The sequence below is a fragment of the Sus scrofa genome, chromosome 14 (genome assembly GCF_054392235.1).
Source record: "Sus scrofa isolate SSC_HxYL_T2T_F1_AM1 chromosome 14, Sscrofa_HxYL_maternal_Yorkshire_Landrace_v2.0, whole genome shotgun sequence".
Taxonomy (NCBI): domain Eukaryota; kingdom Metazoa; phylum Chordata; class Mammalia; order Artiodactyla; family Suidae; genus Sus; species Sus scrofa.
This window is the reverse complement of record NC_139396.1, coordinates 43,847,155-43,865,242: the sequence shown is the minus strand read 5'-3', so window position 1 is coordinate 43,865,242 and position 18,088 is coordinate 43,847,155. Positions and strand designations below refer to the sequence as shown.

General features: G+C 47.8%; 1 protein-coding gene across 11 annotated transcripts in view; it reads right to left on the bottom strand.

The window, feature by feature from the left end:
- The window catches only part of CHFR (checkpoint with forkhead and ring finger domains), a 30,291-nt gene extending 12,477 nt beyond the window's left edge, over nt 1-17,814 (bottom strand). For 5 of the 11 annotated variants that reach the window (XR_014825809.1, XR_014825807.1, XR_014825808.1 and 2 more), the window contains exons 1-9: nt 16,936-17,003; nt 16,630-16,773; nt 11,533-11,632; nt 7,220-7,329; nt 5,402-5,461; nt 5,096-5,305; nt 4,590-4,757; nt 2,679-2,835; nt 393-710 (exon numbers count right to left, since the gene is read on the bottom strand). Coding sequence is in view for 7 of the 11 variants with exons in the window: in XM_001928455.7 (XP_001928490.1) it covers nt 393-710; nt 2,679-2,835; nt 4,590-4,757; nt 5,096-5,305; nt 5,402-5,461; nt 7,220-7,329; nt 11,533-11,632; nt 16,630-16,762 (1,256 nt within the window). In the remaining 4 variants the exon portion in view is untranslated. Of the gene's footprint in view, nt 1-392; nt 711-2,678; nt 2,836-4,589; nt 4,758-5,095; nt 5,306-5,401; nt 5,462-7,219; nt 7,330-11,532; nt 11,633-14,029; nt 14,052-15,105; nt 15,149-16,629 lie in introns of all 11 variants that reach the window. The other 6 variants (XR_014825810.1, XM_084993417.1, XM_084993419.1 and 3 more) reach the window with 3 other exon arrangements.
- Nucleotides 17,815-18,088: the final 274 nt, after the last annotated feature.

Sequence of the window (18,088 nt, the reverse complement as noted above, 5' to 3'; positions counted from 1 at the left end):
ATAAGTGTGCTTATGTGGTGTCTCAGCCGGTCAGTCAGGGCACTTGACGAGAACTCAGCAAATAAAAGGGGATCAACCACTTACTATGGCAATCCTCTCATAGTAAATAGGCCAAAATATTATGCTGGACACCTTGAACGTATATACAGCTGTATGTCAGTTATAGCTTAATACACTTAAAAAACAACAGATGAGCAATAAAAAAAACACAACAAATGTTCCATGTATTCCTAAAACAAAAGGCTATCATAGGAGGCAGGGTAGTGAGCAAGCCTCATTACAGTCACCTGAGCAAGTGGCGTCCTCAGCACAAGACTGGTGACACCGCCACCAGGTTGCAGTAGCCCAGACCACCTGGCCCGCACTGCTCGGCCTGCCCCTAAAAGGCTCACCTAACGTCCGAGGCTTCACTGTCCACATCTGACAACTCCAGTAGGTCCTCAGAACTCCCCTCCTCGTCAGAGAAGGCCCGTCTGACCTTGGGCTGCAGCATGTCCTGAGTGATCTTGTTCCGCGCAGCCATGCTGCGCACGTCCTCCTCACTGCGGCCCTTGTCTGGGTGCTGCAGCAGGTACGCCTCCACCAGGTTGTTGAGGATGTGGTTTTTACAGATCCGCTCCACTGGACAGCGGCAGGTGGGGCACAGGGTGGAACGCTCCATCCAGCCTGAGTAGCAGGCGGCACAGAAGGTGTGCATGCAGGGCTGCAGGCTGAGGGCACAGGGACACACTGTCAGAGCTGCAGAGCAGTTGAGGACCGAGCACCTGCCCACCCAGTGCAGCAGGCCCGGACGCCAGGGCCAGGGACCCAGCATCATGCTGCTGCCTTCCCCAGAGGCAGAGGGGGCCCTGCTCAGAGGTTTGGGTACAAAACAGAAAAATGAGATAACTGCCCAGACCCCTGTGCTCTTCTGACTCAGCCAGACCCAGGCCTATGCTTCTCAGGTACTTGGCCAGGGCTGCATCCTCAGGTGACACAGGGGGATACCAACAGCCTCTCACAACCCACCTGAGAAATAGTGCCTGTGCAAAACCATGGCATTCATTCTCAACTGCTCTAACTCTGTGCTTGTCAACTGTAAGAAACGAGAGGCCACATGGCTCCAAGAGGGACAGAGAGTAAGTATCAGGAATGAGAAGAGTGGAGACACCGGGTGTGGAAAAGACCTGCTCTAAACCGAACTTCAGGAGTTCCCTGATGTCCTGGTGGTTAGAAATCTGGCATTGTCACTGCTGTGGCGTGCAGTCTATCCCTGGCCTGGGAACTTCTGCATGCCAAAGGCACTGCCAAAAATAAATAAATAAATAAATCAAAACATAGCCAGTTTTCGGACAGATTCTAAGTCTTAAGTTCCCACAGATAAGAGGGTTTGCCGTAAGCTATGTCCAGATCTTCGTTCTGGGACATTCACTCCATGTTTTTGTTTTTGTTTTTTTCCCCTTTGGAATGTTTGTCTTTATTTTAAATATTTTATATTTTAGGCTTAGCAGAATAAAGTATAAATATGTTTGCCTGTTCAAGGATACACACAGATAGGGTCTTCAAGAGAATAAACCCAATAAGGAGTCCTCTTTAAAGACTTCTTTTATTAACAGGGAGTGTGATGTGGGTGTGTAGAACACGGCTCACACAGCAGGATTTCCTGAATTGCTCCCTCTGGGCTAACTCCTGGGTGTGACGGCCTTTTGCCGATAGCAATTTCTCTCCTAGACATATACCTAAGAAAATTTAAACCAAGGATGCAAATAAATGCATGTACACACATGTTCATAGTACCACTATTCACAATAGCCAAAAGGTAGACACAACTCAGGGCAATAGCCACTAGCAGATAAACAGATAAAACGCTTTGTTGTTTGAACAGACAATGGCATGTTACTCAATCATAAAGAAGAATGCAATGTGGACACATGCTACAATGTTTCTGATCCTCAAAAACTGTGCTAAGTGGAAAAAACCAAGCATAAAAGGTCACGAATGATGTGGCTCCATTTATATGAAATATCCTGAAGAGGTAGATCAATGGAGGTAGAAAGCAGACCATTGGTGGCCAAGGGCAGGGAGGGAGAGGGAGCAAGAGTGATGATTGCTGGTTCAGTGTCACCTTTGTGGGTGATATTTCAAAGGAGCCAGAAGTAATGGTCCGCACCGCACAACATCTTTCATGTACTAAATATCTCTGCAGACTTTAAATGGGTAATTTCATTTAAAATGATACAAAAGAACTTAGTTACAAAACAGAAACTGACTCAATGATTTTGAAACCAAGTTTATGATTATCAAAGGGAAAGGTGGGGATGAGGAATAAATTGGGAGGTTGGGATTAACATATATATACACATTACTCTATATAAAATAGATAAGCAACAGGGATCTATTGTTGTATAGCCCAGGGTCACTCCATGTTAACTACTGCATTTCTTTAACGAGGGACACTGACCACTGGGTACAGCTCGCCAGCTCCACCTCTGAGGGGACCAGGCCACTGAAGTCAGAGCCACCGCACCTTAGTTCCATAGGTCTGATTGGCCTCGGTTACCTGGCCAGGTTTCCAGCTTGTTGGCCCCATAAACAGAAAGGCTGCAGTAAACTCAGCGGATAACCCCAAAAGTGACCCCCAGGCCTGTTCCTCTGAGCCCTACCTCCTCACCCTACGTGTGTCCCTCCAACACACGTACCTCACACAATCGTGCAGTAGGTCCTGGCAGATGATGCACGTGAGTGTCTCCTCCATCTTATCTGGCTTCGTGGCTGCAGCCCTGACGTCCAGGCTGGCCTGGGCATCCCGGCACTGGTCTGCCACCAACATGGGCAGCTTCAGGTGGGGCTCCCCATCTGCAAGGGAAAGGAGGGAAAGGGACACGTTCTGACCATCACAACCATGGAGGAAACAGATACCTTGACCTGTGGACAGAAGACTTTGTCCTCATTGTATCTTATTTTTATTTTACTATTATTATTTTTTGGCCACTAACACGGCATCACATCTGTTGAAGCAGAGAAGGAGGGCCTCCTTCCCGATACTATTCTAACACAATTATTGGCTCAATATATTGTATTTACATTATTATGTTTAAGTATTCACTGCCCATCCAAGCATTATAATTAAGTTTTCTTCTTTATACAATTGTTCTGAGTTAAAAATGGTTTGATCTTTATACTTTTTTTTTTTCTTTTTGTCTTTTCTAGGGCCACACCCATGGCATTTGGATGTTCCCAGGCTAGGGGTCTAATCGGAGCTGTAGCCGTTGGCCTATGCCAGAGCCATAGTAATGCAGGATCTGAGCCGTGTCTGTGACCTACACCACAGCTCATAGCAACGCCAGATCCTTAACCCACTGAGCAAGGCCAGGGATCGAACCCTTTACTTCATGGTTCCTAGTTGGATTCATTAACCACTGAGCCACAACGGGAACTACTGTACTTGCTTTTTAAAAAGTTTTGTCTTTTTAGGGCCACACCTGTGGCATATGAAAACTTCCAGGCTAGGGGTCGAATCAGAGCTACACCAGCCAGCCTATGCCACAGCCACAGCAACACCAGATCCGAGCTGCATCTGTGACCTCTACCACAGCTCATGGCAATGCCAGATCCTTAACCCACCGAGCGAGGCCAGGGATCGAACCTGCATCCTCATGGATAATAGTTAGGTTAGTTAGCACTGAGCCATGAAAGGAACTCCTGCTTGCTTATTTTTTTTCAGGTACCTGTTGCTGCTTCATTCCGTATCTCCCCAGGCCAATCAATTCAATTCTCCACTCAATACAGAAGACAATTCAGCTTCTTTCTGAGGCCCTCCCTCCTGGAGGCTTCCTGTCACACTGCTCCAATCCGTGGGCCTCTCTCAGGCCTGCCTCACAGCTACTGTCCTACCAGCAATACTCCCAAATTTTTTTTTTTTCAATCTCTTAAACTTTGACTTTCTATTTTTTATTTTTGGCAACACCGAAGGCACATGGAAGTTTCTCAAGCCACAGCAGTGATAACACTGGCTCCTTAACCTGCTGAGCCACCAAGGAACTCCTAACTTTGGTATTTATTTATACTTTTTAGGGCTGCGCCTGCAGCATATGGAAGTTCCCAGGCAAGGGGCCAAACTGGAGCTGCAGCTGCTGGCCTAAGCCACAGCCAAAGCCACATGGGATCTAAGCCACATCTGTGACCCTACACAGCAGCTCATGGCAATGCCGGATCCTTACCCACTGAGTGAGGCCAGGGATCGAACCTGCATCCTCATGGATACTAGTTGGGTTCATAACCCATTCAGCCACAATAGGAATTCCCTCAACTTTGGCTTTTAAGGTGTAGACTTTTCCCTAAATCACCTTTAATGCGAAGGTTCAAACTATCACTTAAAGATAATACAGTCTTAAAAACTGGTTGTCCTATCAAGACAGCGTTGCAACTGGAGAATGCAGTTTCCAGACCAAGAGCATATCCTGACAGTAAAAACAGTTCAATCCCAACAGTATGAGCATGAAAAAAAAGGCCTGGACTGCCATCTGGAAGAGCCTAGGACAGTGCCTTCGGCTTCTGCAGAGGGACAGAGTTGTTGGGGTACGAAGGATACAGAATCACAGGGCTCTGACCTGCTTTTATTCTCTTCTTGACGGGCTCCAGATCTTCCTGATCCTGGGATTCTGACAGAGGAAAGGGGGCTCCCTCCCTATCTGGGAGGGCCGAGGGGAAGCTGGCAATGTCACCACTGGTCACAGATAGACCACACCCTTTTGGGGAGGCACCTGCACCTCTGGAGCCTGTGAGAGAGACAAAGAGAAATTCTGACTCACTTGCCTCGCAGAAAAGACAGCAGTTTATGGCACCACTGATTCATACTAGGTGCAGTTAATCCAAGATGTCATTAAAAAAAAAAAACCAAAGTGTACCCTTTGTGTAATTTTTTACAGTATGCGCATTACAACCTATAAAAAATACCACAGTACTATAATTCCTGACCTTCAGCCCTTTTCTTGAGTTTACCTCACTATAGCCAGCCACCTCTGAACCCCTCAGGGGCGTGTCTGTCACCTCAGAAGCACAAGGCAGTTAGTGAACTAGCAGCCACGTGGCTACCACCCCAAGGTGCCTCTCTTACCGGAGCTAGAGGGCGGTCCTCGCCCTGCAGAAGTGGGCTCCACGGAAGAGGTAGAGGCCGTGGGGAAGAGGTCTGACGTCGACGTTGATGGCTGTGGTTCCTCAAAGCACCCCTGAGTGGCGGGCGATGACGGTAGGACCTGGGGACCATCGCCTTGCCCTGCACCTGAGGTATCTTTGGTCACATGGAACACATTTTCTTTATTCGCTTCTGTAAGCACAAGAGGAGCAAGAGCACAATTGAGGGCACAGGCAGAGCACTACTACTCTCCTGCCAAGAATCCACATGTCCAGCAATCTCACTTACCAGAGGAGTCCCTTGTCAAGCCTTGCTTCTCACTTAGGGATTCGTAGAGGTATGCCACATCTAAAGGAAACCCATTGGTCAGAGCAGCGTCAGGCACACACTGGGCAACAACACCTTTTTCTCTGCTCCTCCCTCCCGTGACCCCACAGTCACTCTGTCCTTGCCGACTGTTTCGACCTATCGGTTCATATCTGTGGTTGCCAGTTTAAGGGATTCTAAAGTAAGTGATCCCAAACATCTTAACCGAGTTTACTTTTTATTTATTTATTTTTAAAATAGATTTTATTTTAATTTATTTTTGTCTTTTAGGGCCGCACCGGCAGCATATGGATGTTCCCAGGCTACGGGTTGAATTGGAACTGTAGCTGCCAGCCTACGCCCCAGCCACAGCAATGCAGGATCTGAGCTGCATCTGTGACCTATACCACAGCTCATGGCAATGCCAGATCCTTAACCCACTGAGCGAGGCCAGGGATCAAACCTACATCCTCATGGATACTAGTCGAGTTCGTTAATCACTGAACCACAACAGAAGTCCCCTTAACTGAGTTTAAAATAAATAAGGCTGGGAGCTCCCTGGTGGCACAGTGGGTTAAGAATCCAGCATTGTCACTGCTGGGATACTGGCAGGTTTGATCCCTGGCCTGGGAACTTCTGCATGCCACAGGTGTGGCAAAAAAAAAAAAAAAAAAAAAAAAAAAAAAAGCCTCAGGAAAAATAAATGCCTGCAGTCAGGAGGCTAAGGGAAGCAAAGCAATAAGGATGTGATGAATCTATGCCCTGCTTGTCATTTCAAACCAGCAGAAGAAGACACAAGATCCTCATGGCCAGGGACTGCCTCTGCCTACTAAGAACAACCTAGGGAACAATCTGCCCCCTTCCTCCTATTCCTGGGAACCTTCGAAGGACTCCCCTAACTCTCCATGTCCTCTTATCATCCTTCTTCCCCAAACACAAACAGCGATGCCCAGAGCTGGGAAATCCCTGATGGAGTCCAGTCCAACCCTGATGTCTCCTGTGACTCTAGGAAGGCAGAGCCCTCAGTGGCCTCCGGCCCCTTCTCCTATGTCTAACTCTCCCAACTCCATTTCTTCCACTGTCATCTCACCCATTCCCATTCACTTCTCCTGGGCCACCATTCTGAGATTCAGGGCTCATAACCATGGCGGTGTTTTGGAGGAATGGCTGGGGTTCAGACTTCAAGGTCAACACTCCCATTCTCTTTTTTTTTTTTTTTTTTTTTTTTTTTGTCTTTTTGCCATTTCTTGGGCCGCTCCTGCGGCATATGGAGGTTCCCAGGCTAGGGGTCTAATCAGAGCTGTAGCTGCCAGCCTACGCCAGAGCCACAGCAACGCAGGATCCGAGCCACGTCTGCGACCTACACCACAGCTCACAGCAACGCCGGATCGTTAACCCACTGAGCAAGGGCAGGGACCGAACCCGCAACCTCATGGTTCCTAGTCAGATTCGTTAACCACTGCGCCACGACGGGAACTCCAACACTCCCATTCTCCATCAGACACCACTCACGACAGAAACTATGTAAACAAAAAAGGGAATGTAGGGAGTTCCCCGGTGGCCTTGCAGTTAAGGACTCGGCATTGTCACTGTTAAGGTGTAAGTTCGATCCTTGGCCCAGGAACTTCTGCATGCCACGGGTGTGCCCTGCGCTGCCCCCAGAGGGAATGTAGCTAATACTAACATTCCTTTGGGAAGTTTCAGCTTCCACAGACTCCCTTCCCACAATGCTCTCAGGTATGGCTGGGGCTTCCCCACCACACACCACATGTGTGCCCATCCAGGAAGCCTCTCTCTTACTGTGTTCTGGCTCATTCTTCCTATACACCAAGTAGATGACATCTCCAGTCTGTAAGGGGCAGGTCTGCTTCTTAACAACCTTCAGCTTGTTAATTACTGTTCCATTAGTGCTGTGGATACAACAAAAAATGCAATTTATCCCACTTAAAATAACTTGGGAGTTAAAATTTTCCTTTTTTACAACCACTAGGAAAGCAGCTCAACATTAACCATTTTTGTTTTTTGCGTTTTTTTATTTTTTGAAATTTATTATCATCATTATTATTGTTATTATTATTATTTTTGGCAGTGCCCATGGCATGTAGAGAAGTTCCTGGGCCGGGATCAAACTCATGCCACAGCAGTGACAGTGCCAGGTCCTTTAATCACTAGGCCACCAGGGAACACCTGTTTCTTTGTTTAAAGTATGATAATGTAGAACTGTTTATAGACTTATAATGTTAAATTTTTTTTTTTTTTTTTTTTTTTTTGTCTTTTTGCTATTTCTTTGGGCCGCTCCCGCGGCATATGGAGGTTCCCAGGCTAGGGGTCGAATCGGAGCTGTAGCCACCGGCCTACACCAGAGCCACAGCAACTCGGGATCCGAGCCGTGTCTGCAACCTACACCACAGCTCATGGCAACACCGGATCGTTAACCCACTGAGCAAGGGCAGGGACTGAACCCGCAACCTCATGGTTCCTAGTCGGATTCATTAACCACTGCGCCACGACGGGAACTCCTAATGTTAAATTTAAAAAAGAAATCAAATTAGGAGTTCCCATCATAGCACAGCGGAAACGAATCTAAGAACCATGAGGTTGAGGGTACAATCCCTGGCCTTGCTCAGTGGGTTAAGGATCCAGCATTGCTGTGAGCTGTGGTATAGGTTGCAGATGTGGCTCATATCCCTCGTGGCTGTGGCTGTGGTGTAGGCCAGCATCTGTAGCTCCAATTAGACCTCTGGCCTGGGAACTTCCACATGCCATGGGTACGGCCCTAAAAAGACAAAAAAAAAAAAAAAAAACACCTAAATATACAGATAGCTTGATCAAAATGTTCACAGCGGCAGGATTATAGATGATTTTATTTTTTTGCCACTTTACATTATCTGAATTTTAAAAAGAATAACATTCAGGGAGTTCTCATTGTGGCTCAGTGGGTAAAGAATCCACTAGCATCCATGAGGACGGAGAATATGGATCCACTAGTATCCATGAGGATGCAGGTTTGATCCCTGGCTTCATTCCATAGGTTAAAGGATCTGGCCTTGCTTCAACTCGGATCCAACCCCAAGCCTGGGAACTTCCATACGTCACAGGTGCAGCCCTAAAAGAAAAGAATTTTTTAAAAAAAGAATAACATTCATTTGATCTGTTATTCTCTAATTTATACATCTTTTCCATTTTGAAAAAAACCAAGTGAACATTAAAAGTTTATTTTTCTGTCACATAACTTCACTTGAATGTACAGTATTCAATCAGATAATATTAGAAACAACCTGAATTTTTTTTTTTTTTTTTTTGTCTTTTTAGGGCCATACTCGTGGCATATGGAAGTTCCAAGGCTAGGGGGTTAATCAGAGCTGTAGCTGCTGGCCTAGACCACAGCCACAGCAACGCCAGATCTAAGCCGTCTCCGCAACCTATACCACAGCTTAATCCCCTGAGTGAAGCCAGGGATCGAACCCAAGTCCTCATGGATACTAGTCAGGTTCTTTAACAGCTGAGACACAGTGGGAACTCCAGAAACAACCTGAATTTCTGAATGCAAGTCAGAATGTTGGGTTATATTCATCTTGATGGTATTTTCTTTCTTTCTTTCTTTCTTTCTTTCTTTCGGGCCACACCCTTGGCATAGGGAAGTTCCCAGGCTAAGGGTTGAATCAGAGCTGCAGCTGCTGGCCTACATCATAGCCACAGCAACCCCAGATCCGAGCCGCATCTGAAAGCTACACCACAGCTCATGGCAATGCCAGATCCTTAACCCACTGAGCAGGGCTAGGGATTGAAACCACATCCTCATGGATACTAGTCGGGTCCATTACCACTGAGCCACAATGGAAACTCCTCAATGCTATTTCTGATTCAAGTGGGCCTCTAACAAAATTATTACGAGGACATTTTTATTTTTGTATAAAATTATTATTTTTCATCACTACCACTTAGAAGATGATAAAAATACTCACAGGAATGACATAAATATTTAACAGCACACATACACAAGTGCTACTGTTCAATTCTCTTAGAAAAAGCCCTCCTGTTGTCCCCCACTCCCAGCCCAATGCCACTGTCAGGTATTGTAACATCTCTTCTGTTCCAACCCCACGATCTCCTCCAGGTGCTTCCAGCAGAGCCTCAGCCCGACCAGCAGCCCTGGGCTGTGATTTCTAGCTTCTCTCCTGCTTCAGAACCTGCCTCTGTCCACACAGCTCCCCACCCCTCACCCGCCTCCAGCAGCCACAGCCCAGCTCAGTTCACTCTTCAGATGAGCACTGATCCCTCCTGAGAGGGTCCTGGGCAGAAGAGAGTCAGCGCCAGTCCCTGCGGTTGGGAGGTCTCCCCAGCTGACCAGGGGCCATGCTGCTGGATGGAAGACACAGGAATCTAAGTTAGACGGGACAGGAAGCCCTTTGGGGGAGGGGCTCCTGTGTGGAGATCAGATGGAAAGTCAGGAGTGGACGAAGACAATATGCAGGCAAGGGAAACAGTGTGCTGACAAAAGCCCAACACAGCAACTGAGCAAACCAACCCAATTTTAGGCACTGGATCCACCCATGCCTTAACTTCAGTGACAGGCTAAGGACCCCAGTGGTGAAAAGGCTGTATCTTCACCTCTGAGCCAACTTCCACTATAGATTTCTGGAAAGGGCCGGATGGTATGTAGGTCAGGCTATGTAGTCACTTGGTCTTCATCCCACCTACTCAGCTCGGCCACTGTCGTGTGGGAGCAGACCTAGGCAGAGGGTGCTCAAAGGGCTGTGGCAGCCATCCTAGCGAGACACCACTCTTACAAAACCCAGCAGTGCCACCACTGTCCTGTCAAGGCCCCTGCTGCCAGGCCTCTTCCCAAAATCTGTTCTCAAGTTCTTTCTAACCAAAAAAACCCTGCTTTCCCTTTTCTGCTTAAGCCCTTGGGTGCCCTCTCACTGCCCTCAGGCTCAAGTCTGGACTCTCCAGTGTAGTGTTGGGGGTCTTCCTGCTCAGGCCTGGGGTCTTTGCACCTGCAGTTCCTTCTGCCTGGAAGGCCCCTGCCCCTATGGCCACCTCAGCCCAGGAGAGCAGTGACGTCTAGTAGCTAGAAAAGCCCTTCTCCCCTGGGGCCTCCATAAAGAGCAGACACCAATATGGTTTTAGTCCAATGAGGAGTGAGTTGGACTCTGAAGCTCCACACCTGAGAGATCATAGATTTGTGTGGTTTTAAGCCACTGAGACTGTGGTGATTTGTTACAATAGCCCTAGGAAGCAAATACTGTGCCACAGCCAGCGTGGGAGAGCCAGGACCTGAGGCAGAAAGGCGGTTCTGGAACCAAAACTGTTACTGTACGCTATGTACCGTAAAGAAAAGTAAAGAACTTGATCTGCTACCTATGAAAGGAGGAAAGGCAGCATCAGTTCTTCCTCATAAAACCTAACTTCTGGTCTTCTATCCCTAAGACCATTTGTTACTAAAGAATCTCATAGCACTTGATCTTCATAAAGATTAAAAAAAACATCCTGTGGGAAAGGCATGCAATTAAGATTCTGATGGAAAGCAATCTGCCACCTGTACCAGGCTTAAAACAGGTGCCTGCTGACATAGCATTCCTTCCTATAAATGCACCCCAAGAAAATAATTAGACCTGAATGGAAAGGGTTCTGGAGGAGAGTCACCACAGTGTCATTTATAATCAGAAAAAGTCAAAATAATAAATTCCCATCAGTAAAGGAGCTGACAAATAAGTTATTACACAATACTGACAAAGATAAGATGGATCTAGACATACACATGAGAACGTAAGGAAGGAAGAAGGGAAAGAAAGGAAGGGAGGGAGGAAGGAGGGACTTTTTCATTAGTAGAAGTCTAATGTGAAGAGGTTGTTAAGAACCCAAAATGTATCACTGCCTTACTTATTTCTGAGATATATTTGCTTAAATCTGACCACTTTTGAGAAGGGTCACAGACCCTAAAGTGTCACTAAGTGAAACCAGAAAATACATCCCCCAGGACCTTGAGCACCTAGCCAACTACTGAGCTACAGAAAGCAGGACCTTGTCTCTCATCCGTAGTCACTGCCTTCAAGTCAGTTTCCTGAAGCTACCAGAGGAAACAGAAATGAAGTTCAGAAGGAGCTTACCTGGTATCTTCCAGCGACACCTGACCAGATTTTTCATCCACTACAATTTTACAGTGATCTCCAGAGACCAGTTTATTGCCAGGGAATGAAAGGTCACAACCTAAAACAGAAAAGGAGACATGCTGGCTTAAGATTGTGGGGCCCGCATACACCACCACCCTCTGCTTAACCAGAGCATGAGATTGGAAATCAAGATCCATGTTGTGCCAGCAAAAAGAGACAGGACTTAAGTACAAAAAAATTTTTTAAAAAGCATTTAAGTGTTAATCCAGGAGTTCCCATCGTGGCTCAGTGGTTAACGAACCCGACTAGGAACCGTGAGGTTGTGGTTTCAATCCCTGGTCTTGCTTAGTGGGTTAAGGATCTGGCGTTGCTGTGAGCTGTGGTGTAGGTCACAGACATGGCTCAGATCCCATGTTGCTGTGGCTCTGGCATAGGCCGATGGCTACAGCTTCAATTGGACTCCTAGCCTGGGAACCTCCATATGCCACAGAAAGCGGCCCTAGAAAAGGCAAAAAGACAAAAAAAAAAAAAAAAAAAAGCATTTAAGTGTTAATCCAAAGTGAAGGAAGACTACGTCTTGAACCCTTCTGACTCCTCATTACCTAGAAGATATACCCCACCAACACCTCCAGTTACACATCACCTGCGTCTTGGTGACATTTTTACAATATGCATACATACTCAGAGAGCCTGATAATTATACAACTTTAAAGAAACAAAGGGGCTTCCTAAATATCTTCAGTATCTTAGCCCTTAATTTCTTCTTTGTGTAATCTGAGGTTTCACAAATCACCACAAAATTGAAGCAATGACTAAGGGTCACAGAAAATATGACTGAGTGAATTATTAAAGGCACATGGGCATGTCTAAGAAAATGGAAAACAGAAGGAGGATGCCTCTATTGCTGAATACAATCATTACATCTGCACTAAATCCAGGGTGAAAATCCTCAAATACTTTCTTCTTTCCTTAAGTCAAAAGAATAAAAGCTTTCAGGAGTGTTTTAATATTGAGCCACTAATTTGCTTATAACAGGTTTGTGCTATAGCTACTAAGATCTACAGTGACTTTATTTTTAATAACCAAACGTAGAAAGCAGTACATGTGGTGAATGAATAAACAACCTGCAGAACACCGCTCAGCAACACAGGCACAAGCTACCGATACACAAAACTGCCAGAGATGAACCTCAAAAGTAGCAGCCAAGGGAAGGAAGCCAGACCCAAAGACTGTGGTGTGGTGCTGTGGGCTGCCCCTTGGCTGACATTCTGGAAAAGGCAGAACTACAGGGAGAGAAATCAGATCAGTAGGTGACAGGAGCTAGGGCTCAGGGGCAGGAGCTGACTCCAAAAGGCCACCAGGACCTCTTTGAGGTGACTGAAATGTTCTCCACCTTGACTGTAGTGATACATCCATTTCTCAAAACTCAACACCTAAAAGGGGTGAATTTCACTAGGTGTGAACTATGTCTCCCAAACACTAGACATCTTATTTGCACCAGCATTCTACATTTACGGGAAGTGCTTTGTTACATTTCTCCAAGGCCGATTTCACCTGTGCTCAAGATCATCCACTGCACTGGGCATAGGTAACCCTAACCGTTGCCCACCTTGGCCAGGCAGGATTAATAGCTGCTTGCAGGAATTGTCTCACAGCAGGAGGCCCTGATAAGGACTATGTGCTGCCCTGAAGACTGACTGGGAGGATTCAGGAGGGGCCAACAGGAGGGAGGAGATGACTATCCTCCTAGGATCCTCAGCACCAGAATCGGTCTTGGGTGGGGTGCACACGCCACCAGGAAGGACCCTGAGCCAGACTAAATGTGGGCCCAGCAAGACAATTGGCCAGAGGCAGCCCAAAAACTAACCTCATTCCCATAAAACCAGAGACTGCGAGTCATGTGGCATAGCAGTTCTCCAGGGTTCCCTGGTCTCCACTTGGGCATCCCCTCCCAAGAGTCTTTTGCTTTGTCAGCATGTATGTCTCCTCAGACAATTCATTTTCTTTTTTTTTTTCTTTTTGGCTGTTTTAGGGCCACACCTGTGGCATATGGAGGTTCCCAGGCTAGGGGTTGAATAGGAGCTGTAGCTGCCAGCATACACCGAAGCAACAGCAACGCAGGATCTGAGCCATGTCTGTGACCTACACCACAGCTCATGGCAACGCCAGATCCTTAACCCACTGAATGAGGCCAGGGATTGAACCCTCGTCCTCATGGATGCTAGTCGGGGTTATTAACCCCTGAGCCATGATGGGAACTCCAAACAATTCATTTTCTTTTTTCTTTTTTTTGGGGGGGGTACTTTTTAGGGCCACACCTGCAGCATATGGAGGTTCCCAGACTAGGGGTCTAATTGGAGCTGTAGCCGCTGACCTATGCCAGAGCCACAGCAACACGGGATTCAAGTCGAGTCTACAACCTACACCACAGCTCATGGCAATGCTGGATCCTTAACCCACTGAGTAAGGCCAGGGATGGACCCCGAATCCTCACGGATGCTAGCCAGGTTCATTAACTGCTAAGCCACGCTGGGAACTCCAGACAAGTCATTTCTGAGTGTTAGACAAGACTCCTAGAAGGGGATCCCCCTTCCTGCAGCACAACCACCAGGATGGTCTCTTCACAACCCAGACCCAGGCTAGCTGCATGTCACCAGCATGGGTATTAAACAGGCCTCTCCACACCAGAACATCAGCACCCTGTTTAGAACTGAAACACTGTGTTCTCAAGTTCTACTCTTGGTATGTGCCCTGCCTGTCACTCAGCTGGTTCATTTCTCCACGGCTGGCGCACATTCCGCCACCCCCTGGGAATGGGGAGCTCTTCAGAAAGGCGAATTCCTCCACTTCCTCCCACACACGTGAACTCTGCCCTCCCTTTTCCTCAAAATAATGCCTTGTATAGAGCAGTCCTATAATAGTTTTAAAATAAATATAAACATAACCAAGTTCTACAACTTGTGTTCCCCTAAAATTCATACACTGAAACCCTATCCCACAACCCCATGTGACTGTGTTTAGGGAGTGGGCTGGTGAAGTGATGAAAGTTAAATGAGATCATTGGGGTGGGAACTTAATCTGATAGGGCTGAGGTTCATACAAAAAAAGGGAGAGACACCAAAGCTCTGTGTCCAGAAGGTGAGGACAGAGTGAGAAGCAGGCGGCTGTCTGCCATCCAGGAAGAGGGTTCTCAAACAAATCGACTGGCACTTTGAGCTTGGGCTTCCTAGACTCCAGAACTGAGAAAGAAATTTCTGTTGTTTAAGCTTCCTGATCTGTGGTATTTATGATGGCAGCCAGGGCAGACTAATACCTCAACCTTTATGTTTTGCTGGAAAGGTTGATACCAGCACATTTTTGTTCCTTGCATTAACATGTAAAATGCTACTATAGTGTTCTGTTATAATAACAATGGCTAACTTTAGGTGCTAACTCTTAGCCAAGATCCTTCTAAGCACTCTACTTACCATCTCTTTTAATCTTCACAATGAACCTACAAAGTAGGTACAAAGGTACAGAAAGGTAAATTGTTAGCCAAAGAAATTTACAGAGGTGGTGTCCCATGGAAACCCAAGAAGTATGTCTCCAGGGCTTCTGCTCTTCACCAAACTTCCTTTTACACCAAAGAAAGACAATTAATGCACCTCCAAAAGCTTCTAACGAAGATATATAAATGCTTTTACAGTTGTTAAAAAAAATTAACTTGATCTTGGTATTTAAGACTGCCTTCCAAAAAAACCCAAGCGATAAAGACACGCAAGTACATCACAATGGGTAATATGAAACAGTAATCTTTCTCATTCTCCCATTTAAAAGTATAAAGTCAGAATGATAAATTATTGACAAACTAAATATTTCTGTTGACCCGATCAGTGCCCCTCTCTCCCAGGAGAAAAGCTACAAGGAAACTTAGCAGATGGTCCCCTCTAGTCCAGAGGCAGTAAGCTTGGAGGGTGAGGGCACTTTCTCTCACTAGTTGTATGACTTTTCTTCAACTTCTTAGCTTCCTTTGTTCTTTAAATCAACAAGTATTTAAGCAGCTCTACTCTAAGAGCTGGGCGTGGCATATAGAGTTCTTGGCAAGGGGCAGATCCGAGTAGCAGTCAGATCTAAGCCAAAGCTGCAGCAACACCCGATCCTTAACCCACTGTGCCAGACAGGGGATCGAACCTGTGACCCAGTGAGCTCCTAAGACACCACAGAGCCCACTGCGCCAAGCAGGAACTCCAAGATCCTTTTTTTTCCTTCTTTTTTAGCCTCAAGTGTGGCAAATGAAAGTTCCCAGGCTAGGGGTCTAATAGGAGCTGTAGCTACAGGTCTACACCACACCCAGGGCAACACGGGATCCAAGCCCCGTCTGAGACCTATGCCACAGCTCATGGCAACCCCGGATCCCTAACCCACTGAGAGAGGCCAGGTATCCAACCTGCATCCTCTCGGATACCAGTTGGGTTCGGTACTGCTGAGCCACGACTGAAACTCCCAGATCTTTTTTTGAATGTAGCTGCCTACACCTATAAATTTCCCTTGAGCACTGCTTACCTGCAACCCCCAAGTTTTGGTATGTTATATTTTATTTATCTCAAAGTATTGTCTAATTTCCCTTTTGATTTCTTTGACCCAATGGCTGTTTAAGGGTGTTATTTAATTTTGCACATATCGGTGGGTTTTCCAGTGTTCCTTCTGCTATTGATTTCTTTTCCGTTAAGGTCTGAGAAGACGCGTTGGGTGGTAATGAACTTGAAAACACTGACTTCTACGTAATAAATTAATGTACCACTTCATATAGCTGTAACGAGGATTAAAGAATCTGTACGAAGCACTCAGAAGTGACTGGGCAGAGCAATAAGTGAATAAATGGTAGCTATTACAGGAGAGCCCACTACACTGGAAAAACTGGAAAGCTCAGAGCGCCCCGCCCAGGGGCCTCCCACAGCGCGGTGGGTCCCGTCCTGCCCAGCTCTCGTCCTCGGGCCCCAGATCTCCGCCCTGGCCCCTGCTCGGGTCCCCCAGCACTCGGCCTCCGTCCACCGCCCCCATCCCGGACTCGTCCTCAGTCCGTCCCATGTCTCCCATCCCACCTCCGCCCCGTACCTTTTCTCCGCCCGATGGTCCACTCCCGCTTTCTCAGGAGGACGTGCGGCTCGCCCTCCTCGGCGCCCAGGCGGAGGAGCCTCCCCCACGGCTGCTGCTGCGGCAGCTGCTCTCCTTCCCCGGGCCGCTCCATCGGATTCACATCTGACGAGCCCCGGAAACGTCGGGTGAGACTCTGGCCGCAAAGGCGGGGGCTGGGGCCGCCGCTTCTCCCGCAGCTGCCCGGGCCTCGGCGCCCCCGCCACGCTGCTGCGGGCCGCGCCGCCGGCCTCCCCCGCGTCCCGCCCGCGCCAGCAGCCCGCTTACCCCCCGCCCCGCGCGGAACCCGGAACCGGCCGCGCCGCCGCCGCTGCTGTCAACAGACATCGCTGATCCCTCAGCTGATCCGCGGGGCGGGGCCAGCGGCGTCCGCGCCCTACGATTGGCGGGCGGTGGCGACCACCGAGCCTGGCGGCTAGAGCGGAACAGGGGCGGTGGCCATCTAGAGTGGACGTGGGGAGGTGAGCCGAGCGTGCGCAGACCGGAGGATGGGGCCGGGACGACATCTTTGATGCTGGCCGAGACCTCTAGATCTCCGAGGATCTCGGAAGTAGCTGCCGTCGACGCCATGATAAGTCCGGGCAAAAGGGACTGAGTAACTTGGGTATTGGGCACCGAAGCAAATTCTCAAAGCCGCGTTGGAAGGGCAGATGGCTTATAGATATGTGACAAACGACGAGATAAGTGCAGGTAGAAACTTTCGGATGTCTCTTTCTCCGCGATCAGAATGTTGCTAGTGTCCTGGGAGGGCTCTGGAGAGTGCAAGCATCTCCGTTGCCAGTCGTAAGAGTATAAATTGGACCGCTTCTTGGAGGGCAGCGGTGCACACATAGTCTTTTCATTTCAAACGCACGTTTCCTTTGACTCAGCGATTCCGCCTTTTGGAATCTAGCAGAAATAAGGTGTGTGTTCCAAAAAAGGCTGCACTAGGATCATCAGTGCTGGACGCCTGAAAGTGAACGGTGGGCGAAGACTTGGTGCGGGTGGGCCAGGAGCCGAGTCATGGACTGTGCGGTCCATGACTGCGCGGTTGAGAGGAACCAGACGATATCGGACGGAGACCTCCGAAGTGGAAGAAGGCACCCAAAGGAGCGAGGGAGACATCTTTCACTGTATATTCCTTTGTGTAATTTAAACTGCATCATTTGGTGATTTTTGTTGTTGTTTGTTTTTGCTTTTTAGGGCTGCACCCGTGGCATATGGAATTTCCCAGGCTAGGGGTCGAATCGGAACTACAGCTGCTGGCCTATGCTACAGCCACAGCCACAGTAATGGGGGATCCAAGCCAACCTACACCACAGCTCATAGCAACTCCAGATCCTTAACCCAGTGAATGAGGCCAGGGATGGAATCTACATCCTCATGGATACTACTAGAAGGGTTTGTAACCTGCTGAGCCACACCAGGAACTCCATGTCAA